Source organism: Narcine bancroftii, chromosome 1 (assembly GCF_036971445.1).
Source record: "Narcine bancroftii isolate sNarBan1 chromosome 1, sNarBan1.hap1, whole genome shotgun sequence".
Lineage (NCBI taxonomy): Eukaryota > Metazoa > Chordata > Chondrichthyes > Torpediniformes > Narcinidae > Narcine > Narcine bancroftii.
In genome coordinates this window covers 388,820,314-388,842,285 of record NC_091469.1, presented here as the reverse complement: position 1 = coordinate 388,842,285, position 21,972 = coordinate 388,820,314, and the positions used below count along the sequence as shown (strand labels likewise).

At 40.6% G+C, this 21,972-nt stretch overlaps 1 protein-coding gene and 1 long non-coding RNA gene across 5 annotated transcripts in view; one reads left to right on the top strand and one right to left on the bottom strand.

Moving 5' to 3' along the window:
- The window catches only part of gabbr2 (gamma-aminobutyric acid (GABA) B receptor, 2), an 811,906-nt gene that overhangs the window by 282,905 nt on the left and 507,029 nt on the right, over positions 1 to 21,972 (bottom strand). For all 4 annotated transcript variants that reach the window (XM_069913637.1, XM_069913635.1, XM_069913636.1 and 1 more), the window contains exons 4-5: positions 18,215 to 18,316; positions 12,777 to 12,842 (exon numbers count right to left, since the gene is read on the bottom strand). In XM_069913637.1, coding sequence (XP_069769738.1) covers positions 12,777 to 12,842; positions 18,215 to 18,316 — 168 coding nt within the window. The remainder of the gene's footprint in view (positions 1 to 12,776; positions 12,843 to 18,214; positions 18,317 to 21,972) is intronic.
- Positions 6,849 to 17,645, top strand: LOC138751404 (uncharacterized). Its single transcript, XR_011349903.1, has 3 exons — positions 6,849 to 7,020; positions 15,753 to 15,881; positions 16,492 to 17,645. It is a non-coding gene; the product is annotated as an uncharacterized lncRNA (long non-coding RNA).

The window sequence follows — 21,972 nt, the reverse complement described above, 5'->3', positions numbered from 1 at the left end:
TAAGATAAATTGGGAAGAGCTGTTTCTACACCATTGAATTTTCAGTATTATATTTGTCAGCAAATGCTCAGCTTTCTTTTTTAAAAAGAAGGTTGTTAAGAAATGGAAAGTTGCATGCAAAAATGTAGATGCCAAATGCATGTCAGTCTTTAAGAAGTAGATAGGTGGAAAGTTTTAAAAACCTGACAGGTACAGTACAAATGTATGCATCTACAAAAGTGGTTAATTGACATCCATTTTCACTCTATTAAAAAATGTCATCCATGAAAGCTAGAATTCTAATACTTGGCATGTTTTCTGTTTTGCCTTTTGAAAAAGTCCAATCCAGTATCCAAATACTGATGGTTATTTCAGTGGGCAGTGAATGTATCCTTCTATTTTGATTTCCTCATCAGAATGATAGCTATTGAATACTTCAACGATTTTTACAAGATCTGGGAGTCAACACCCCATTGTGTAATTGGATCATGGATTTCCTCACCTCCAGACCACAACCAGTGAAGTTTGATAAGAACTTCTCCTCCACAATCTCCATCAGTACCGGAACACTATAGCCTATTCTTAGCCTATTCACTTTATACCTACAACTGTGTGGCTCAGTATGACAATAAAGCCATCCACTATTTGCCAACGATACGGTAGTGGTTTGTATAAAGGAAGGGGATGGAGATTGAAATCTTGGCTGAACGGTGCAATAACCTTGCACTCAATGTCACCAAAACTAAGAAGTCGATTGTTGATTTCAGGAATGGAAAGCCAGAGGTATACAATACAGTGATCACTGGAGGATCAGCGGTAGAGAGGATGAGCAAATTGAGGTTCTTGGGAGTCACTATCGCAGAGGAACTTTCCTGGACCCTACACACCAATGGCATCATGGTGAAAGCACATCAGCCCCTCTACTTCCTCAGCAGTTTGCGCAGGTTTGGTATGACATCAGAAACCCTGCAAATTTCTTCAGAGCTGTGGTGGAAAGTGTGCTGACTGGTTGCATCACAGTCTGGTATGGAAACCCTGAGTATAAAGCCCTGCAAAAGGTAATGGACACAGTCATGACATCAGAGGCAAAACCCCTCCCCACTACTGAGTACATCTACAGGGAACGCTGCCACTGGAGGGCAGCAGCAATCATCAAAGACCCACACCACCCAGCATACGCTCTGTACTCACTGCTGCCATCAGGAAAGAGGTATGGGTGCAACAAGACTCGCACCACCAGGTTCAGGAGCAGCTTCTACCCCTCCACCATCAGACTCCTCAACGACAAACACAATCAGAGACTCGTTTAATGACTCTTACTTGTGCACTTTATTAATATTCTTTTGTTCTCTTTGTATTGCACAGTTTGTTTACATTCATTCTGTTACGGTCCTTTTGTTTACATGTTGTACTTTGCATACAGTTTATTTTTTGCATTACCAATTAGTGGTAACTCTGCCTCGCCCACAGGAAAAAAGGAATCTCAGCATTTTATGTGATGTCATGTGTGTTCTCTGACAATAAATCTGAAATCTGAACAGAATGTGGCCTGCCACAGTACAGTGGCAATTGTGTTGGCGATAAATTTTGTCACTTTTAGGAACTTAAAAAATGTTATTTAATCAATACAGGGCTAAAAACATTTTCTGTTTTACTTTGAGCCATGAGAAAACAAAAATATTAAGTGAACAATTTCATAAAGATGAATTACCATTTCGCTTGTAATATATGTGTTTCTGGTTGTCTCAGAGGTAGTATTAATGGGTGGGAATGAAGTGGTCTTAGCAGTAGCAATCTGTTCTTTGAAGTTGATTGCTTTTAGGTATCAAATTTAACCTCTTATTTAATAAAGGAGCTTCTTTTTATACTATGAATGATAGTTTTGTCTAACACAAACCAGGAAAAGGCAATCCTTTGAAGTATTTTGCAGTTACAGCCTATAGATCTAATTTTTTTTAAATTTAGAGATATAGCCAAAAAGTCCATGCTGCCCTAATACACCTATTAATCTGCATACCCTGTAGGTTTTTGGAGGGCGGTAGGAAACCAGAGGACCCATAGGAAACCCTCGTGGTCACTAGGAGAAGGTCGCTGGCATTGTAATAGTGCCATCCTTTTCTAAGATAATAAGGTGCAATTGAAGTAGATCAAGGATTCTCTGAAGACTGCTCCACTATTCAATGAGCTTATGATGGATCATGTGTCCCCAACACCCTGATCTTCATATCCATATTTCCCAAAAATCCATCTCAGCTTTGAATATGGCCAACAGTTGAATATCCATATTCCTTTGTGGTGCTAGATTACAAAGATTTTCAGTGACCTCCATAATGACAAAGTCACATCTTTTATCTTTTATTTGCTCCTGTGCTCCACAGTTTAAATTTGTAATCAAACAATTCACATGTGATTAAACTGCACATTCCAGAATTCTTTTAAGGGTATTTGTGTACATTTTGATTTGACCATGTAGAAATGACAGTATTTTCTATAGTTGTCCCCTCATTTCAGGGCACCATAATATTTGAGACAGATCACCAGTATGTGTATTAAAGTAGTCACGTTTAGTACATTGTTGCATATCCCTTGTATACAATAACTTGAAGTTCGTGATTCATAGACAATGTTCCCTCTAATTTTCGTAGTCAGTGTAGACAAAAATCTTATGTTGTGCAATTATTTTTCCTGTGACCAAAGTATGTGTTCACTGAATGCTTGTGCAAATGTCAACTTGAAATTGTTTCAAATTTGGCCCAGCCTATCTTTCGTGACTAATAAAACTGTATTGGCATGTTTTAAAATAATTCAAGTAAGATAACTAAGAAATTATTTTCAATAAGTATAATTATTAATTGCTACTTTATTTTGGGTAACTAACATTTTGTGCACCCATTAATTTCCTTTGAGTGCTGGGTGCAGAACGTGTGCATGCACACACAGTTTAGAGGGAACAGAGATTACCAGATGCTGAGCATCTTCTCTGGTGATGCTCTACCAAGCCTCTATTGCAGCCATCTTCAGCTCCTACTTGTTTTGGGAACTTGTCCCCTTAAATTTTCTCTGCAGCATATGGAAGGCATACTCAGTGGATTTAGATCAGGTGACTGACTTGGCAATTCAAGAATTTTCTAGTTTATACCTTTGTGGCTTTAGCAGTATGTTTGGGATCACTGCCTTGCTGTAGGATGAAGCTCCATCCAATGAGTTTGGAAGCATTTGCTCCAATTTGAGCAGATAAGATTTTTTTTTAAATTTTAGAATTCATTTTGCTTTACATCATCAATGAAAATGAGTGCACCAATACCTGTGGCAGCCATACATGTCCAGGCCACTGCAGATGAGCTGGAATGCTTTGGAACTTGAGCAGTTCCTTTACGCCTCCACACTTTGCTCTTGCCATCACTCTGAGACAGGTTAATCTTGGTCTCATCTGTCCACAAGAACTTTATGATGAATTCTGCAGGCTCTTTTAAATACTTTTTGGCAAACTGTAATCTGGCCAAACTGTTTCTGTAGCTAACTTGAGGTTTGTATTTCCAGTGTAGCCTCTATATTTCTGTTCACGAAGTCTTCTCCAGACAGTAATCATTGATACATCCACACCTGCCTCCAAAAGAGTGTTTCTCATCTGTGGGGCACATGTTTGGGGATTTTTCTTCCTTATGATGAGGATTCTTCTTCATCTGCAGTGGAAATCTTCCTTGGCCTACCAGTCCCTTTGCGATGACTGAGCTCAACAGTACGCTTTTTCGCCTCTTAATTATGTTCTAAACTGCTGATTAGGTCATCCAAAAGTTTGGGCAATGTCTCCTTCTGTTTTGTTCTTGTTTTTCAGCCCCATAAGGGCATCTTTGAATTTCATTGGCACATCTCTGCTCCTCATGTCAAAAAATGGCAACCACCGACTCAAAAGCTGATCAAAAGCTTAGAAGCAAGCCCAGCCCTCTTATACCTGTATCAATGAAGCAATTAAAGATATCTGAATACTCACAAACACCTGTGAAGTCAAATGTCCCACACATTATGGGGCCTTGAAATGGAGAAATTATGAATAAAAAGTGTTATATTTTTCCACACGGTCAAACCAAAATGCATACAAATAACCTTCAATAAAATCTGGAACGTGCACTTTAATCATATATAAACTGTTTGATTACAAATTTAAAACTGTTGAGCACTGGAAGAAACCAAAAAATATATAGTTGTCCCAAATATTATGGTGGACACTGTACAACTCTTGTTTTCTCCCTCACCTTAAGTTTATTCCCTCTAGATTGAAAGCCTCCAGCTGGAGGAAACAGACTCAAAAGCATATTCCCACAATCCCTCTCAGCATATCCATGTTTCTTATTCATTCTTTTATATTTTCTTGAATATTGGTCAATTTCACTTAATCGTACCATCAACTTTACTCTTGCAATTCCAACTGCAGCTCAAAAGACCATATTGAATCTCTGCTCAGCAAAGTGTGATTTGAAGAGGAAGCTCACAGAATTATAATTAATCAGCTCCAAAACTATATTCTGTCCTTTCCTTGTAGCATCAAGAGCTCAAGCTAAGAAAGTGGCCACTTGGATCATCCAGAGGAGTGTGTCTGAGTCACTTGCAAGTTGTTGGTGTGAGCTCATATACAAGATTCACAACATTGCAGCAACTCAGCAGGGCACATTGCATCTATAGCAGTGGTTCTCAACCTTTCTCTTTCCACTCACATACCACCTGAACTATTCCCTATGCCATAAGTGCTCTGTGATTAGTAAGGGATTGCTTAAGGTGGTATGTGGGTGGAAAGAAAAAGTTTGAAAACCACTGTTTTAATCGTACCTAAATGACTTGTTATGTGCACAGTTTCATAACTCCAAAGGAAATGGGAAAATGACAATTTTTCTCAAGCAAAATATTTCAGTAACAATTGGGTCTAGAGCAGTGGTTCTCAACCTTCCTTTCCCACCCACATACCACCTTAAGCAATTCCTTACTAATTACAGAGGACCTATGGCATAGGGATTGCTTAAAGTGGTGTGTGAATGAGGAAAAAAAAGGTCGAGAACCACTGATCTATAGGAAGTAAAGGGTATGCACGTTGCAGGCCTAAGCCCTTCATCAAGGGGTGAGGAAAAAGCAGGCAGGGACATGAAGTTTTTAAAAAATTGGTGGGAGGAGATGAGGGAGAGGAAGGGGCAGCTGGAGGAGTACAGGCTCATAGGTAAGCAGTCAAACATGTAGTGGAGTACACAAAAGTGATGGAGAAACTCAGCAGGCCATGCAGCATCTAAAGGAAACAACTCAGTTTCAACTAGAACTTCCAAATTATGGTAGAATTGTGATTGTAAATGCACAAAATGGCAGGAATTATAGCTCTCAACCTGCATTCTTAGTCAAAACGTCATACAGCAATAGAACAGGCCCTTCAGCCCAACTAGTCTGTGCCATCCAAATTGGCATTCTGGGCTAATCCCATTTCCCTCCGTATCTCTCTAAGACCCTCCTCTCTATAAACTTGAAAACCCAGAAGATGCCACAACTCACTTGGCTACCATGCAGAGTCTAGGCAGCAAATAGTCCTACATAACATACCTGTATCTTGAATGTTGTTATTGTATCCATTTCCTCTGGGTAATGAATACTTTTAACATTTCAGATGCAGACCATCCTCTGAGTGGAAAGATTACTTCTCAAGTCGCTCTTAAATCTTTCTCCCCTCACCTTAAACCTATGCCCTCCAGTTCTGCAATTATTACCCTGGGGAAAAAAATGAACATTCCCTTTATCCATGCCCCTAAGATCACACCGCAGCCTCCTTCACGAGGCAATAAAGATCCAGCCAATATAACCTCTCCCTATCACCCCTTTGTCCTTTGAATCCCTTCCAATTTATTGATACCCATCTTATAGCTAGGCAATGAGTACTGCATACAGTACTCTGAGTGTGATCTCATGGGTGAACAATGGAACAGAACAGTTGAATCATGAGGTCCTGACTTTTGGACTCAATCCTACCTAATGAAGACCAACATTCCAAATTCCCTTTAAACCACCTTATTTACCTGAGATGCCACTTCAAGGAACTGTGCTCTAGTATCCCTACAACACACTCAGGGCTTCTACCATTGTGTGTGTGTGCGCGTATGTGATTCCCAGTTCTATTTGTAATATTATTTATTTCCATTATTTACTTTATCAGTCCTCATCAAGGCCTCAATAGTGGAGAGGATCAATAACTTCAAATTCCTGGGTGCAAGCATCGCCGAGGATCTGGAGCCTCCACGTTGATGCAATCACAAAGAAGGCTCGCCAGTAGCTATAATTTGTGAGGTGCTTGAAGAGATTCAGTATGTCATCAAAGGCTCTCGAAAACTTCTACAGGGGTACCGTGGAGAGCATACTGTCTGGTTGCATCACTGCCTGGTATGGAAGCACCAAAGTTCAGGTCAAGGAAAAACTCCATAGGGTTGTTAACATGGCCTGCGACATCACAGGCACTAGGCTTCATTCCATTGAGGACATCTACATGAGGTGTCATCTTCAAAAAGCAGCCTCTACCCTCAAAGACCCCCACCACCCAGGCTGTGCTCTCTTTACTCTGCTACCACAGGGAAAAAGGTACAGGAGCCTAAAGATGAGCACTCAGAGGCTCAAGAATAGCTTCTTCCCCACTGTCTTCAGATTCCCGAATAATCAATGAACCAAAGACACTACCATAATTCTTGTTCATTATTATTTTCATTTTATATATTACTGTTGTAAGGTGGTTCAAAATATGAATGTGTAGTGGCTCATGGAGGCTTAATCGAACCGCCTCAGGAGGTTCCAAATGACATCATGATGTCACAATGCGATGATGTCATTTGGAATTTGCGGGGTTTTAAAAAGCTGCGTGTGACTGTTTGAGTAAATGACTTTTACTGAACTTCAACTCGACGACATCTGATCATTTTTTTCGTTCTTCATTTCACACTGTGACACAGTTGCTACAGTGGTGACCCTGACGGCCCAAATGGATTTTGGACCCAACCTGAAGTTTGGTTTGGGCAGGCTGAGGTACAGTTCCACATTCGCAAGATAGAAGTTGTCGCCACTAAGTACCATCATGTGGTAAATCCCCTCGACCGGAACACAGCCGGTCGAGTAGTGGATTTCCTTCGGGACCCACCAGCTTTCGTCAAGTACAAAGCCCTAAATGCCCTCCTTCTCACGATTTATGGTCTCTTTCTGCGTGAGCGAGAAGCATGACTCCTCCATATCGATGGCCTGGGGGACCGTGTCCCTTTGATGTTAATGAATGACATGTTGGCACTGGAAGGATGCCATAGGCTTTGCTTGCTCTTCAAGCAGTTGTTTTTAGAGCATATGCCAGGAGACATCCACCTCATGTTGGCTGATAAGGACTTTGATAACCCTATAACAGTGGCTGCCCATGCAGACATTCTGTAGGGTGTGAAACAGCAAGGTGCAAGGTATTGTGTCACACCCAAAGATCCAGTCTCCACAAATACTGGCGACAAGGTCGCATGTTCTCCTGGACAAGCATGACTCTGTGACGCCACCTGGTGTTTTTACCATCAATGTTGGGGCTCTGGAGCTTGCTGCTACCGATCCCCTTGCACTTTTCCAGGAAAACACCATGGCCAGTTGTCGCTAATGGCTACAGCAACTGCCCACTATAACAGCCTACTCCACATCTGGGATGAACACTCCCAGTGCAAATTTCTAGTCGATGAGGGTATGGAAGTTAGTGTCCTTTCGCCTTTGGGCTTTAACACCTATACAAGGAGTGCAGGTTCGGCACTTACTGCAGTGAATAACAGTTTGATTCATACGTTTGGCACACAGACTATACGTGCAAAGGCACGAGAAGGCACCACTTCAGCCTTTCCAGCACTGCAGCGCAGATTCAACCATGTGCATGTCGACATTGTTGGCCTGCTTCCAGAGTCACGAGGATCTAGGTACTTGTTAACGGTCATCGACAGATTCACTAGGTGACTGGAGGCAGTTCTTATGATGGACTCATCGACCGATTCATGCTCCAGAGCTTTTATTTCTGCCTGGGTATCTTGGTTCATCCTACCTACGCATGTTACCTTCGACAGGAGCTCACAGTTTACCTCCATACTCTGGGGCGTTTTGTTGCGACTACTGGGAATACAGCTCCACTACACGACAGCCTACCACCCATAGACAAATGCCCTGATGGAGCAGTTCCATAGGCACATGAAGGCTGCACTGATGGCCCACCTCCATGGACCTGATTGGGCAGGCAAGCTGCCCTGGATTCTCCTAGGAATAAGAATAGCACCCAAGGAGGATCTCAACTCATCAGTTGAGTTGGTTTATGGAGCCCCGCTCATCATACCTAGGGAGAACTGGAGGTGCCATGGACTGAATTCTTAGGCAGACTGCAGGAGCAGCTAAGAAAATTGGACCCAGTTCCCATGACAAGGCATAGAACAACACCCTTCATCCCAAAGGAACTCTGGGACTGTGAGTTTGTGTTTATGCGTAAAGGTGCACTCTTACAGAGGTCGCATGAGAGCCCCTTCAGAGTGCTACAAAACAATTGTACAACTTGCATACTGGACATTATGATTGACCGACTAAAGCCTGCTCATCTTGACCTTGATCGGCTCTTACCCTAACCCCGAAGAGAAGGCACAGACGACTCCTCAAGACCAGTGGACAGTAATGGCACCAAAGGTTTCGCCTCCTATCACTGGTTCTTTGGTGGTGGGGGAGTAGGCTGTTATGGTGGGCAGTTGCAGTAGCCATTAGCGACAACTGGGGCATATAGCGACTCACCGGAGGCTTAATCGAACCGGCTCGGGAGGTTCCAAGATGACGTCATTTGAAACGCACTGGGTTTTTAAAAGCTGTGCGCGTCCGTTTGATTAAATGACTTTTACTGAACTTCGACTCAACAACATCTGATCATTTCCTCGTTCTTCACTTTGCACTGTGACACAGTTGCTACAATTGGTTACACTACGATGCTGTCACAAATTACCGAATGTCATGACTTGTTCATGACGATAAATTCTGATTGGTTTATTTTCTGTGCTTCACTCACGCTATGCATTAAGAATTGTTTCAGTGAATCATCACGGAAAAGTAACCACCAGAATGAAGCTGGGTATGACATAATAATGCCATGTTCCTGTTTCCAGAAAGTGCTAAAAATGTTTTATTACTTAAAGATTTAAGAGTGCAGGGAAATATCACTCCTTTAGAATTATCATTAATGTTTACCAATGTAACAAACTCAAATCTTCCTTCCTCAGGCAGATCCTCTGAAGAGTGTATAAAGAATGAAATATTTTAAAGGAGAAAACGTGGTTATTTTTATTCACTCTATCAACCACACTTCAATCAATCAAGATGACATTTCTTATCATTTCTGAATGCCTTAAGGTTTCAACGGTCAACTTTTTTTGGTGTTTGTGCTGGACCACTTCCAACTGAATTATAAAAATAATATTTTTTTTATTGTACTCATTCAAATAAGGGGTACTGGCGCTGGGGGATGGAGATATGATCTTAAAGCAGGCAAATAGAATCAGTGTAGCAGGGCCAACAGCTTGGCATGAACACAAACATCCCCTTCTATCTTTGAATTTGTTCATCTCTCTTGGTTCTTTGAGTCAGCTCTCCTCTCCCCTCACTGTAGCCTTGGGCCAAATGCTGTCTCATCAATCAGAATGCTTCTGCATTTGGCTGGCAGCAGCCAGGAAAGACAGGCTCATTTGGTGTCCAAAGCAATCCACTCCTTTCTGATATTTGAATGTAAGCCTGAACATCAGTGACCTCTTCACTTCCCTGCTGATAGCAATGCCATAATGCTGAAATGGTCCCATTTACAGGGTTTTGTAGTGAAGTGGAAATGGGTAGCAAAGGGGCAGACTGGTTTCTTAGTTTTTCTCCCATTAAATACAAGGCTCTTTCTTGAATGTTGTTAGGAATCTGCACCAAGCCTGTGCAGATGTGAGGGTTGTTTGCGCACAATATCTCAATAACTGAAGCTAGGTGCCTTGATCTGAAAAAGGTGGTAGGGGTTGTAAAGTTTCCCATTTATCCTGCAGATTAAGTCCACACTCATTGGAAGTAAGATTCAGAACTGCAGCAAGATTAAGGAAAGCTTATGTTCTGTGACCATATGAAGAGAAGAATGCTTGAAGATCAAGACACCAAACTCAAAACAGAACTCAAAGGTTATCAAAAACAAGAAAGAATAGGTTTAAGTTGAGAGGAAAATATTTAGAAAATAATCTAAAGGGTAAGATTTTTAATAAAACACATGGTCTATTGGACATTTCCTGCTCTCGTGCACTTTAGTCACACAACTGCTTAAAACGGTCCTTACACAACCCCATATCTATTCACAGGAAAATAAATTTGATACCACTATCCTCTCCCAGGTTCAATTCAGCAGAAATTACCTAACATTAAAGCCCCAATTACTCTCAACTAGCTTTATTGGTCAGGCCTGGGACCAGATTCCTCAAACAGACACAGTTCTGAGATTTGGCAGAGCAAGGGTTTAGCAGGTGGGTACACAAAAGGATTTAAAGATGTTCTCAAACCCTCCATAAAATGTTTAACCTCCCCACTAACTCATGGACCATAAGTACTCAAAGCAGGATGGCATTAAGACCTTTTAAACTATTTGCTGGAGTTCAAGGAACTCAGTATAAGTTCTACCTTATAAACCATCACCTGATCTGCAAAGCAACTCACTGTAATTAAGGCAGCGTCTGAAGGTCTCATATTAGCTTCATCAGCCACATTAGAGCTTACATAGCAGGAGTAGAAGTAATTGTCCATCTCCTGGGACAGAGATGGGAAGGAAAGTACAAGAGGAGGTATGGGATGCAGAAGAGAAAGAAAATTATTGCTTTGAGGTACTTCTTATGTGAATCTTAAACCATATCTTTCTGATCTAATTGACTCATCATTTCAGATAATTCTAGTGGTGCCATTTCCTCAAAAACTTCACAGTGGAATCAGATACAATTACCATTTTCAAGAGGATAAAGGACATTGTAGAAAGTAGACAGAAATTTGCATTAAAACATAGAGAATAGGAACAGGAGGCTATTCAACGTTTCAAAATAATGATTGTTAATCATATGATTTCAATACGCTATTCGTGCTTTCTCTCCATACCACTTGGCCCCTTCAGCTAATAGGCCCACATCCAACGCCTTGTGTTCATTAGATATTAGAAAATTAGAAAATCTAATCAACTGGCCTCAACAACTTTTTATGGTAGGGAGTTCCAAAAGATCACAATTTTGAGTGAAAACATTTCTCCAAATGTTTATCTTGAAAAGCGTGAGGTGTTGAACTTGAGGAAGTCCAATGACCAAAGAAATGACAGAACAGTTAGAGTGACTGATGTACAGAGAGATGAAGGGTTCAAGTACATTGCTCCTTGAAAGTTCTGACTCACATGGCGAGAGGTAGGAGAGTCTTAATTGGTCAGGGCATTGAGCATGAAAGTCATGTGACAACTGTATAAACTTTGGTTAGGCTACATTTGGTGTCCTGTGGGCAACTCTGACACTGTATTACAGGAAGGATGTGGAAGCTTTGGAGAGGATGCCTGGATTAGACAGAATTGGCTTTCAGCTGTGGTTGGGCAAATTTGGATAATTTTTCCTGATGTGTCAGAGGCTGAGGAGCAAACTGATAGAAGTCCATAAATTTATGGGGCATTGATGGGATAGAGGATTAACGTCTTTTTTTCTCAGGGTGAAACTATTAAATAATAGAGTGAGTGGCTTTAAGCCAAGAGAGGAAAGAAAAAGTAGATTAATGAGGCAATTTTTTTCTTTTATATTGGAAAGTAGCAAGTGCCTGGAATGCACTGCTGGGGATGTAATGGAAGCAGATACAGTCGTCCAACAGGCAATAGAGGGATATGGACTGTGTGCAGACAGATGGAATTAGATTAAATTGGTAGGATAGTTAGTGCAAATATTGCGAGGTGAAGGACCTATTCCTGTGCTATACTTTTCTATGTGGAGAGGCATTTTGGACATACATTTAATTAGAAGGATATGGACCTAATGCAGGCAAATTGAACCCATTAGATAGACAAAGGTTCAAAAGGGTCTGTCTCTGTGCTATATGACTCTAAAGTTGAGGTTGAGTGGTTGTTTTCCTGATTGATGAGCCAAGAACAATTTCACCATTAAGAGTTGGACATTTTGTACAGCAATGAGGAAAATTCACTAAACGAAAGGATTTTTGAGCTCAGAAATTTAATGAATTCAAAGCTGGGAAAAATAGGTTTTTGGTTCTGCTGTGATTCACGGGCTACAGAGATTGTGCAGAAAGGTTTTCAGCTATTTGTTTTGGTGAATGGTGGAGTGAGCTCAATGAGAAAGTTAGTTCAGTCCTGTTCCATTTCTTATTTTCTCAACAATCATAACTCTCCACATCCTACCAACTCTCTCATGACTGTAAAGTTATTCAAGGGACCAAGGCTGCAAATGTATTCCACCTGAGAAAAACAAAATTACTTTCAAACATATAGCATTGAAAAACAAACTTCTTTTACCTATTTTCATAACTATATACTTGCCTTTGCATTTAAAAAAAAATCTGTTTAACAGTGCACAGTTTGCAAGGGGTTTCTTTGGACATTAGACCTTTCTCTTCAAATACAAGAAAGCTAATCTTCTGCTTAATTTAATGAGGAATTATCAACTCAAGCTCCATGTTTTGACATACTTCCTACCGTAAATACAATGTGGAGCTCCAAACTTTAAATGTTAACGTCATCATTTCATACTTACACAGCAAAACACCTTTGCTGCCATTCTTTCGTCAAACTGGCCAAGAATAATTCGGACATCATTATCCTGCAACAAAAGGAAGCAGCATTTAGAAAGTAGATAGGCAAAGTAATGCATTTGGTTAGGATTGGTGAACAGCGATACAAATACAATAAACCATATTATCCATGGAAGGGAACAGTTCAATAGTTCAATCCTGTAACATTCAGAGTACATACATGACATCACGTACAACTGAAATTCTTTTTCCTGCCAGCAATGCAGAATTAACATTTATTTGTCATGCAAAAACTGCACACAACGTACACATGCAAGCAAATAAAGAAATGTAAACAAATGACTATGCAATACCGAGAGGGGGGGAATAAAATCAATGAATTGCAAAAATAAGAGTCCTTAAATGAGTGAGTTTGGTGTTGAGGAGTCTGATAGTGGAGGGGTAGCAGCTGTTTCTGAACCTGGTGGAGTGAATCTTGTGGCACCTATACCCCTTTCCTGATGGTAGCAGCGATAACAGAGCGTGTGCTGGGTGGTGTGGATCCTTGATGATTGCTGCTGCTCTCCGACCACAGTGTTCCCTGTAGATGTTCTTGATCATGGGGAGGGTTTTGCCTGCAATGTCCTGGGCTTTAGCTCCCCACACCAGACCTTGAAGCAGCTGGTCAGCACACTTTTCACCACACATCTGTAGAAATTTGCCAGGGTTTCTAGTGTCATAATAAATCTCCACAAATTCCTGAGGAAGTAGAGGTGCTGATGTGCTTTCTTCACGATGTCATTAGTGTACTGGCTCAAGGAAAAATCCTCTGAGATAGTGATTCCCAAGAACTTAAATTTGCTCACTCTCTTCACCTCTGATCCCCCAATGATCTCTAGATCATACTCCCTTCCTGAAATCAACAATCAGCTCCTTGGCTTTGGTGAAATTGAGTGTGAGGTTATTGTTGGTGCACCATTCAGCCAAGTTTTCAATCGCTTTCCTGTATGTGACTCATTGCCCCTTTTTATATAACCCACTACCATGGTATCATCAGAAAATTTGTGGATGGTGTTCTTATTGTACTGAGGCACACTGTCTTGGTTGTAAAATGAGTAGAGCAGGGGCTAACAACACAGCCCTGTGGTCCTCCAGTACTAAAGGAGATTGTGGAGGAGATGTTCTTATCAATCGTCACTAATTGTGGTCTGGAAATCCAGGATCCAATTACACAGTGTTGAGTCCCAGGTCTTGGAGTTTGCTGATCAATTTTGAGGGATGATGGTGTTGAATGCCAAACTGTAGTTCATATGCACAACATTGTGGGAGTACTTTCCCCCCAAAAATGCAGTGGTTAGAAGCATTTAGGATTCAGCAATAAATGCTCCCCTTATCAGTGACATGCTAATCCCAAACAAGGAATGAAATAAAGTTCATTTATTATCGTATTTGACCTGGCTCCATGAGAAGAGTTCATTTCATAAGCAGGTCAACTCTAACATGCATACAGCAGGTCAAAGTAGAAGAGCAAAAGCTTTTTACACTGAGTTGTGGTACAGTGAAATAAAGTATATTATCAATGTCTGAGAACTGACTCTGGATGTTATCACATCAGGCATGCATCATACTCTCTTTGAGTTTTAATTTCCTTTGATGTCAGATACTTTTGATCAAGCTGAAATGAAACAGGATTACATATGACTTACCATGACAACTGCACAGGATCTTCAGACAAGTACAGATTATTAATGGTCATTAGAAGTACAGAGGAAAATGGAAATCACCCCTGGCAGTGTACACAGCAGATGAATTAAAACAGTACCTCATGTGTATGGAACTTCTGATATTCAATTGAATATCATTGCAGTTGATAAAATTAAATGAGGTACGACTTAACAAGAGGCTAATCAGATACCACTTGTTTCACATCATTGTCACTGATGTTTTGAACTGAAAATTCTCAAAGATATTCTTGTGACTCTTTGTCCTTTCAAACCTGATCTCCCTATGCCATTACCACAGGTTTAGTTTGAGCAAATGTTTGGCATGACATCTTCCCCATTTAATAATATTTACAAACACTGTGGTTAACTTGTGGTCAATCTCTTTCAAGGCACTTTCTAATTCCTTCTTATATTTAAATCCTGTTGTTGGGAGGTAAGCTTTATGAGTTACACAGACTTATCCAAACCCTAAAAGCTAAATTTGCATCTCAGCATCCTGAAGTGGACATCATACTACAACCTGGCCAGTTTTCTCAAAGGTTGGCATCTATTTTGACAGTAATATTGTTCTATTAAAGCAAACAGAAGATATAGTTTCATGTGTAAAAAATGAAATGAAATTTAGAAAACTGTGATACCTCTTTATTTGCCATCTTGTAACTGATCTTTTAAAATATTATTTCCATATATTTAAAATCTGGATGCAACCTAACATTCTCCAATGACAGAAGGGGCCAGCATATGTTCAGGAACAGTCATCATTGCCATACTTGAGCGCAGGGAAATGTTCTCAAGTTAGATGATCTGAGATTTTAAAGTGAGGAATATATGAAAAGTTCCAGTGAATGTTTACAAACTCGAATCAACGTTTTAATAACAGATTGTTTTCTCTTTGAATTGGCTATAAAGAAAGGAATAGGAAATATCATTCCTTGAAAACTGGAGGCTCTATTAAGGATTCCAACTAGGAATGTCTGCAATCAAGGGTTGCTGGCTGGCACTATCCAAGTTGACGGAGTGCATGCTGTGGATGCACTGAAGCTGGGAGAAGACACCTCAAAAGGCTACCGTCTTGACCACTGGTTACTGTGGAGCTGGGCCCCATTTAACAGCCTCTAAAATATTTCATGGGGACTTTGTCTTAGGAGAAAACAGGAATAGCATTGATGTATTTTAAAGAACGTATCGATTTAATAGTGGTGAATATAGAGAAAGAGGAGCACCAATCGTCTTTCATGTGCATACAATACAAATGCGTATTTTTTTTACTTTCAGAAGTAAGAAGTCAGCTGAAATATGTATGAACTGGATGTTCACAAATGCTGTTAAGGGCACTTCACATTAAACATCAAGGAAGCATACTTGAACTAGCCGACTGTGAATTCACCATGCAGAAAATAACTGGTGAGAATTTGATCCTCTGAAATTTTCCTGCAGTGAGCATTAATATAACAGAGCTCTTAGCCACAACTTCTTTACCCAGTTCAGGAAATAAATTGGTAATATTATTGCAGAAGTTAACATTTGCTCAACCAGGCGATTTATTTAATTTTCAGGCAGTAAACTGTCTTCAGGAGCAACATTGAAATACGGCAAAGCCCTTTTTTTTAAAAAGAGCTTCAACAATTTTAGAATCAGAATTTATTTCCATGAACAAGACTGATTTGTGGCAACATCACAGTGGATCCATTCATAAACCACCTCGCAACAATAAATAAAAATAGTGCACGAAAAGTCGAAGCAAGGCCGTGTGTTTGATTCATTGATCATTGAGGAATCTGATGGCAAAGGGGAAGAAGCTGTCCTTGTGCCGCTGAGTGTTCATTTTCAGGCTCCTAAACCTTTTTCCCAATAGTAGCAGAGTGAAGAGGCATGGCCTGGTGGTGGGGGTCTTTGAGAATAGAGGCTGCTTTCTTAAGACACCGCCTCACGCCGATGACCTCGAAGGAGTGAAGTCTGATGCCCGTGACGTCACAGGCTGTGTTAACAACCCTCTGTATTTTCTTGTCCTCAGTGTTGGCGCCTCCCGAACCAGACAATGATGCAACCAGCCAGAATGCACTCCACAGTACACCCTTAGAGGTTTTCAAGAGTCTTCAGTGATATCCCGAATCTCCTCCAACACTTCACAAAGTATATCTGCTGGCAAGCCTTCTTCACGATTGCATTGACATGGAGGCTCCAGGACAGATCTTCAGAGATGTTGACACCCAGGAATTTGAAGTTCTTGACCCTCTCCACTACTGAGCTCGCAATGAGGACTGAGTCATGTTCCCCTGACTTCCTCCTGAAGTTCATAATCATCTTTTTGGTTTTATTGATATTGAGTGCAAGGTTGTTGTTGTTACACCATTCCACGAGCTGATCGATATCCCTCCTGTTCACTTCCTCATTGCTGTTTGTGATTCTGCCGACAACTGTGGTGTCATCAGAAAACTTGTAGATGGCATTGGAATTGTGCCTGGCCACACAGTCATGGGTGTACAATGAGTAGAGCTGTGGGGTAAGAAGCATTCATCCTTCAGGTACCTCTGTGTTGATAGTCTGTGAGGAGGAGACCCTTTTCCACTGGAACCTTGTCCCAGGAATTGATGACCAATTTACAGGTTAAGGGTCCAGTGGAAAAAGGAAACAATCAGCAGGCCGGCATCAAATGATGTAAAATCACGCCGGGGATTGACAGACTCTACCTCTGCTCACATCCTCAGTGCCAGCTGACGCCAGCGTGCTGATCAAACCATGGGGAAAGGACAAGTTACATCCCTGGACTATTGTTGAAGGTAGACTCTCCTATCCCAGGGATGACTTGTGGTCAATAGGAAAGCAGTTTGTGTCCCAGTTAAAAGTGGCTCAAAGGAAACAGCAAAAATGGACACTGCATGGCCAATTAACTGGAACAAAGGCTGTTGTTTCCAATTTATACTGATTGTGGTCTTCAAATGGGGAAGTGGCGGAACCAGTTGCAGAAGGGCGTCACAAAATCTGAAACACAGAAAAACCTTCCTGTGGTTTTTCAAGCAAATTCCTGAAATTTTAAGATGTGTGATCTTAAAGATTTGTGATCTTTCCTACCAAAAGGGCAACACCAAAAAAAATTCTGTTGAGGACCAATTGTCTCAATTAGATTTCAAGTCAATTAGATTGTAACTATTTTAAAAAGTGTTTTGCAACTCCAATAAATGTTATTCCATTAAAGCAAAAATATTGTGTACTTGCAGAAAAGGTTCCATAATTACACCAGTTGGTCTCCTCGATAACAACAGAAGTGTTAATGCAGCAAGCTAATGAAAGCAAATGTTTTCTTTGCTTTTATCTCAAATTTTTATATTCTTCCTTTTCTCTCCTCTTAGGGTCAACATTCTTGCATCTTATGCTGCATCAAATGGGTTTCCACACCATTTCCAACAGGAATCACGTTACTTTCAGAGAAATTAAATCAGATAATAATTTTGAATATAATCGGAGTGTAATTTCCATCTAATTTGCAGAGTATGAAACACTTGATGGGCATGCAGATAGTGTTTTGTCTTTTACACATTACTTCTGATTAATAAACACATTAAATAAAATACAAACACTTGGCGTAGTGGTTAGCACAACACCTTTACAACGCCCACAATTCAAAACGTACCGGGGATGTAGGTTAATTGGATGTAAACTGGGTGGCACAGACTCATGGGTCTGTTACCGTGCTGAATTTCTAAATTTAAATTTAATAAAATGTTTCCTTTACTTACCCTGAGCTTCCTGACACTCAAACAAGGATCATTGGAGAAGCTCTCGGTGTCTGCAATTTGAATATCTGCTTTCTCCAATTCACTGGTTAAATCATTCCTCACCTGTCAACATGGAAATGAAAGAAAGATTACTGGTAATGATCTTATGGAAGATTCAAGTACACACACTTAGACTAATCTTGGAATATCTTTTCCCAGGTCAAAGAAGCCAGCAAAAAGGTTTACTTTTCAGCAATGATTTGTTCCAACAATCTCTGACAAATACTACACTTCCCCTCTTCAGCTAACATCACCTGTAATGGCAGAAGGGTGACTTCTTATGAGAGATCCTCAGACTGAGCAAGCAGTGCTTTCAGGACCATAAAAGCAAGTTTGTTTCTGTACAATGTTCACTATTTTCTATTACTGTGATAATCTTCGACAGACATCAACAGCTTCCCTTCTAGGCCAGTAATAGTGTGTAACAGTAGTAGAAGCACCCGTGTCAGGTTTTAAGAGCAAGTATGATCCAAGCAACGTAGAATACAAGCTCTCAGGATCTTTCTTTCTAAATCAGTCCTACTGTAATCCATCATGATACACTCTGTGGATGTGATTTCTGAGAAAAGTTAACCAAAATACAAGGAAATGAACTTCCTGTTATCTGTCATTCAGCACCAGACAGCCTTCCCTCTCAACAAGCTTCAAAATATTGGTCCAGGGAAGTAGGGGCAGTGATTCCACACAAGTGTCAAGATACTTGGATTGTCGACACAGCCACTGAAGTTTTAAACTTGTTGGCATTTGGCCATCTGCCTTTACCAGCTGGATTTCTCAGGGAGGCCAATGGCAAAGTGGGATGCTGTGACACTTCCCAAACATTAAGAGTGGGGAATCCCCTCACCAAACTAGCTATGGTAGGTTAGACCTGGTGTGGGAAGAACCTCACCATTCACTTCACTGGACACGAAGAGCTCGGGTAGTTTACCATTTAATTCATGAGCTCATTTACTTTCTTTAGCTATACAGTTTTTAAAAATATATTTTTTAAAATGTGTACCTTTTATATGGAAATAGCTCAGAATTCTTTGTTTTAATACTAAAATGATTTGCGAGTTTAACTGTTTGATTGCTTTGAATCGGTGGACTGGACCATATTCAAGGACTCATCCTTAAAACTGAATAGATATGCAACATGTGTCACCGACTTCATCAAGACTTGCGTTGATCAGTGTATATCCACACATACAAACTAGAGTTCCCTAGCCAGAAGCCTTGGATGAATTAGAAGATTCACAATCTGCTGAAGGAGAAATCAAGTGCATTTAAGGCATCAGGCTCTGATAGCGTACCTGAGAAGGCACTTAAAATCTGTGCCAACCAACTAACTGGAGTGTTCATGGACTTTTTCACTCACTGCTGCAGTCAGAAGTTCCTTCCTGTTTCACAAAGGCATCAAGAGCAGAGTGAGCTGCCTCAACAACTATTGTCCAGTAGCATTCACATCTACTGTGATGAAATGGTTTGAGAGTTTGGTCATGGCCAGAATTAACATGTACCTAAGTAAAGGACTAGACTCACTGCAATTCACCTACTGCAGAAGCAATGTCAGTGGCTCCCCCCTCAGATTTGGAACACTGAGACAACAACAACTCATACAAGTTGTTGCTCTTCACAGTCTACAGCTCAGCCTTAAACACTATTATTCCCTCAGTGCTGGTCAATAAGCTCCAAACCCTGGGTGCACACACCATGTTCTGTAACTGGATCTTTGAATTCCTCATTAGACGACCACAGTCAGTATGAAATGGAAACAACATCTCATCCTCACTGACGATCAACACAGGTGCAACTCAAGGATGTGTGCTTACCCCACTGCTCTACTCATTATATACCCATGACTGTGTGGCCAGGCACAATTCAAATGCTGTCTACAAATTTGCCAATGACACCACAGTTGTTGGCAGAATCACAGACAGCAGTGAGGAAGCGTACAGGAGGGAGATAGATTAGCTCGTTGCTAAGGTGCACTCAACGTTAGCAAAACCAAGAAGATGATTCTACATTTCAGGAGGAAATAAGGACCACACTAACCAGTCTTCATCAATGGGTCAACAGTGGGGAGCGTCAAGGATTTCAAATTCTGAGCTGTTAACATCTGAATATCTGACCTGGAACCCCCATGTTGATGCAAACACAAAGAAGGTTCATCAACAGCTATACTTTGTAAGGAGTTTGAGGAGATTCGGTATGTCACTGAAGACTCTTAGAGACATATCTACTGGAGTACAATGAACAGCATTCTGGCTGCATCACTGTCTGGTAATGGAAGTGACAATGCTCAGGACAAGAAAAAATTGCCAGAGGGTCGTTAATTCGACCTGCGACAACACGGGCATCATTCTTCACTCCGCAAGAGGTGGTGTCTTAAGAAAGCAGCTTCTATCCTCAAGTATCAGCCCATGCCCTCTTCACTCTGCTACCAGCAGGATAAAGGAGCCTGAAGACGAGCTTCTTCCCTTCTGCCATCAGATTCTTACACGAACAATGATCCATAGACATGACTTAGCTTTGTCTTTTCCTTGCACTAATTAAAATTTTTTTTAAGGTGGTTTATATAAATGTTTGCACTGATGTTGCTGAAAAATGACCAATTTTATGACCCTCATGACAATAAATTCTGATTTTGCTTTTAAAACAACATGGTTTTGCAATAACATATTCCTAATACGTTATGAATGCCTCTGAATGTCAGAAAGACATTCATAGAGTCATACAGCATGGAACAGGTTCTTTGGCCTACAACACGAATGCCAACCAGGTTATTATTCTGGACGAGCTCCATTTGGTCATGTTCTTTTAAATCCTTCATATTTGTCCAAATGTTTTTGGAATGTCACAATTTTATCCACTACTGTTGCTTTCACACACAGCTTGTTTGCAATGTGGACTGCCTTCAGAGAAAAAAGTTACACCAGGTCCCTCTTAAAACTCCCCCCCCCTCACCTAGAAATATATTTTCCATTTGTGTACCTTTAAATTTGCTTAGTTTCCTAGTTCTGTTTTTCTCTCTCTCCATAATTATTTTACAGGTGTCAGAACATCAAAGATATTTTAAAATATTTAAAACCACGGGGTTTGGACAAGAGACAGTGATGATGTCCCACCAGTGCCTTCTGCCAAAAGCAGCCAGGTTGATGGGTAAGGATAGTAGTTTTGGAAGTGGGGTGAGAAGCCCTCAGCCCAAGGCAGAGTCATCATCCAGACCTCACTGTCAACTCAGAGATGCAGAAAGCTGCAAAATTTCCTTCCACTTCTGACTCAACTTGGCATGGGCAACAGGGAACAATTCTAAGTAAGGTTTGGCATCCAGAAAAATTTAGCCTCGAGCAATAATGGCCAGATAATGTGTTTTCCTTCAAAGAGCCTGTCAATTAATCTCTAAATAGATATATATCTATGTATCTGGGCACCAGACAAAAGTTCCTTATTATTCAATGAAATGCCACAGGACCTTTAATAGCAATTCAGTTGAGAACTTGTTCTAATCCATCTTTCAAAGTTGGCATCTCTAATAGCCCAGTACCCTCATCACTGCTTGAAGTGCCAGACTCGATATGTGAACTGAAATTTCTCGAACAGGATTTAAATTCATGAACAAATATGCCTCAAACCAAGTTAGAGTGAATATTTATAGAGTAACTGTCCATCAAAACATACGCTGAAATAGAAATTGCAAAATAATTAACAGGTGAATACAGAACTCAGGTGTGTTTTCA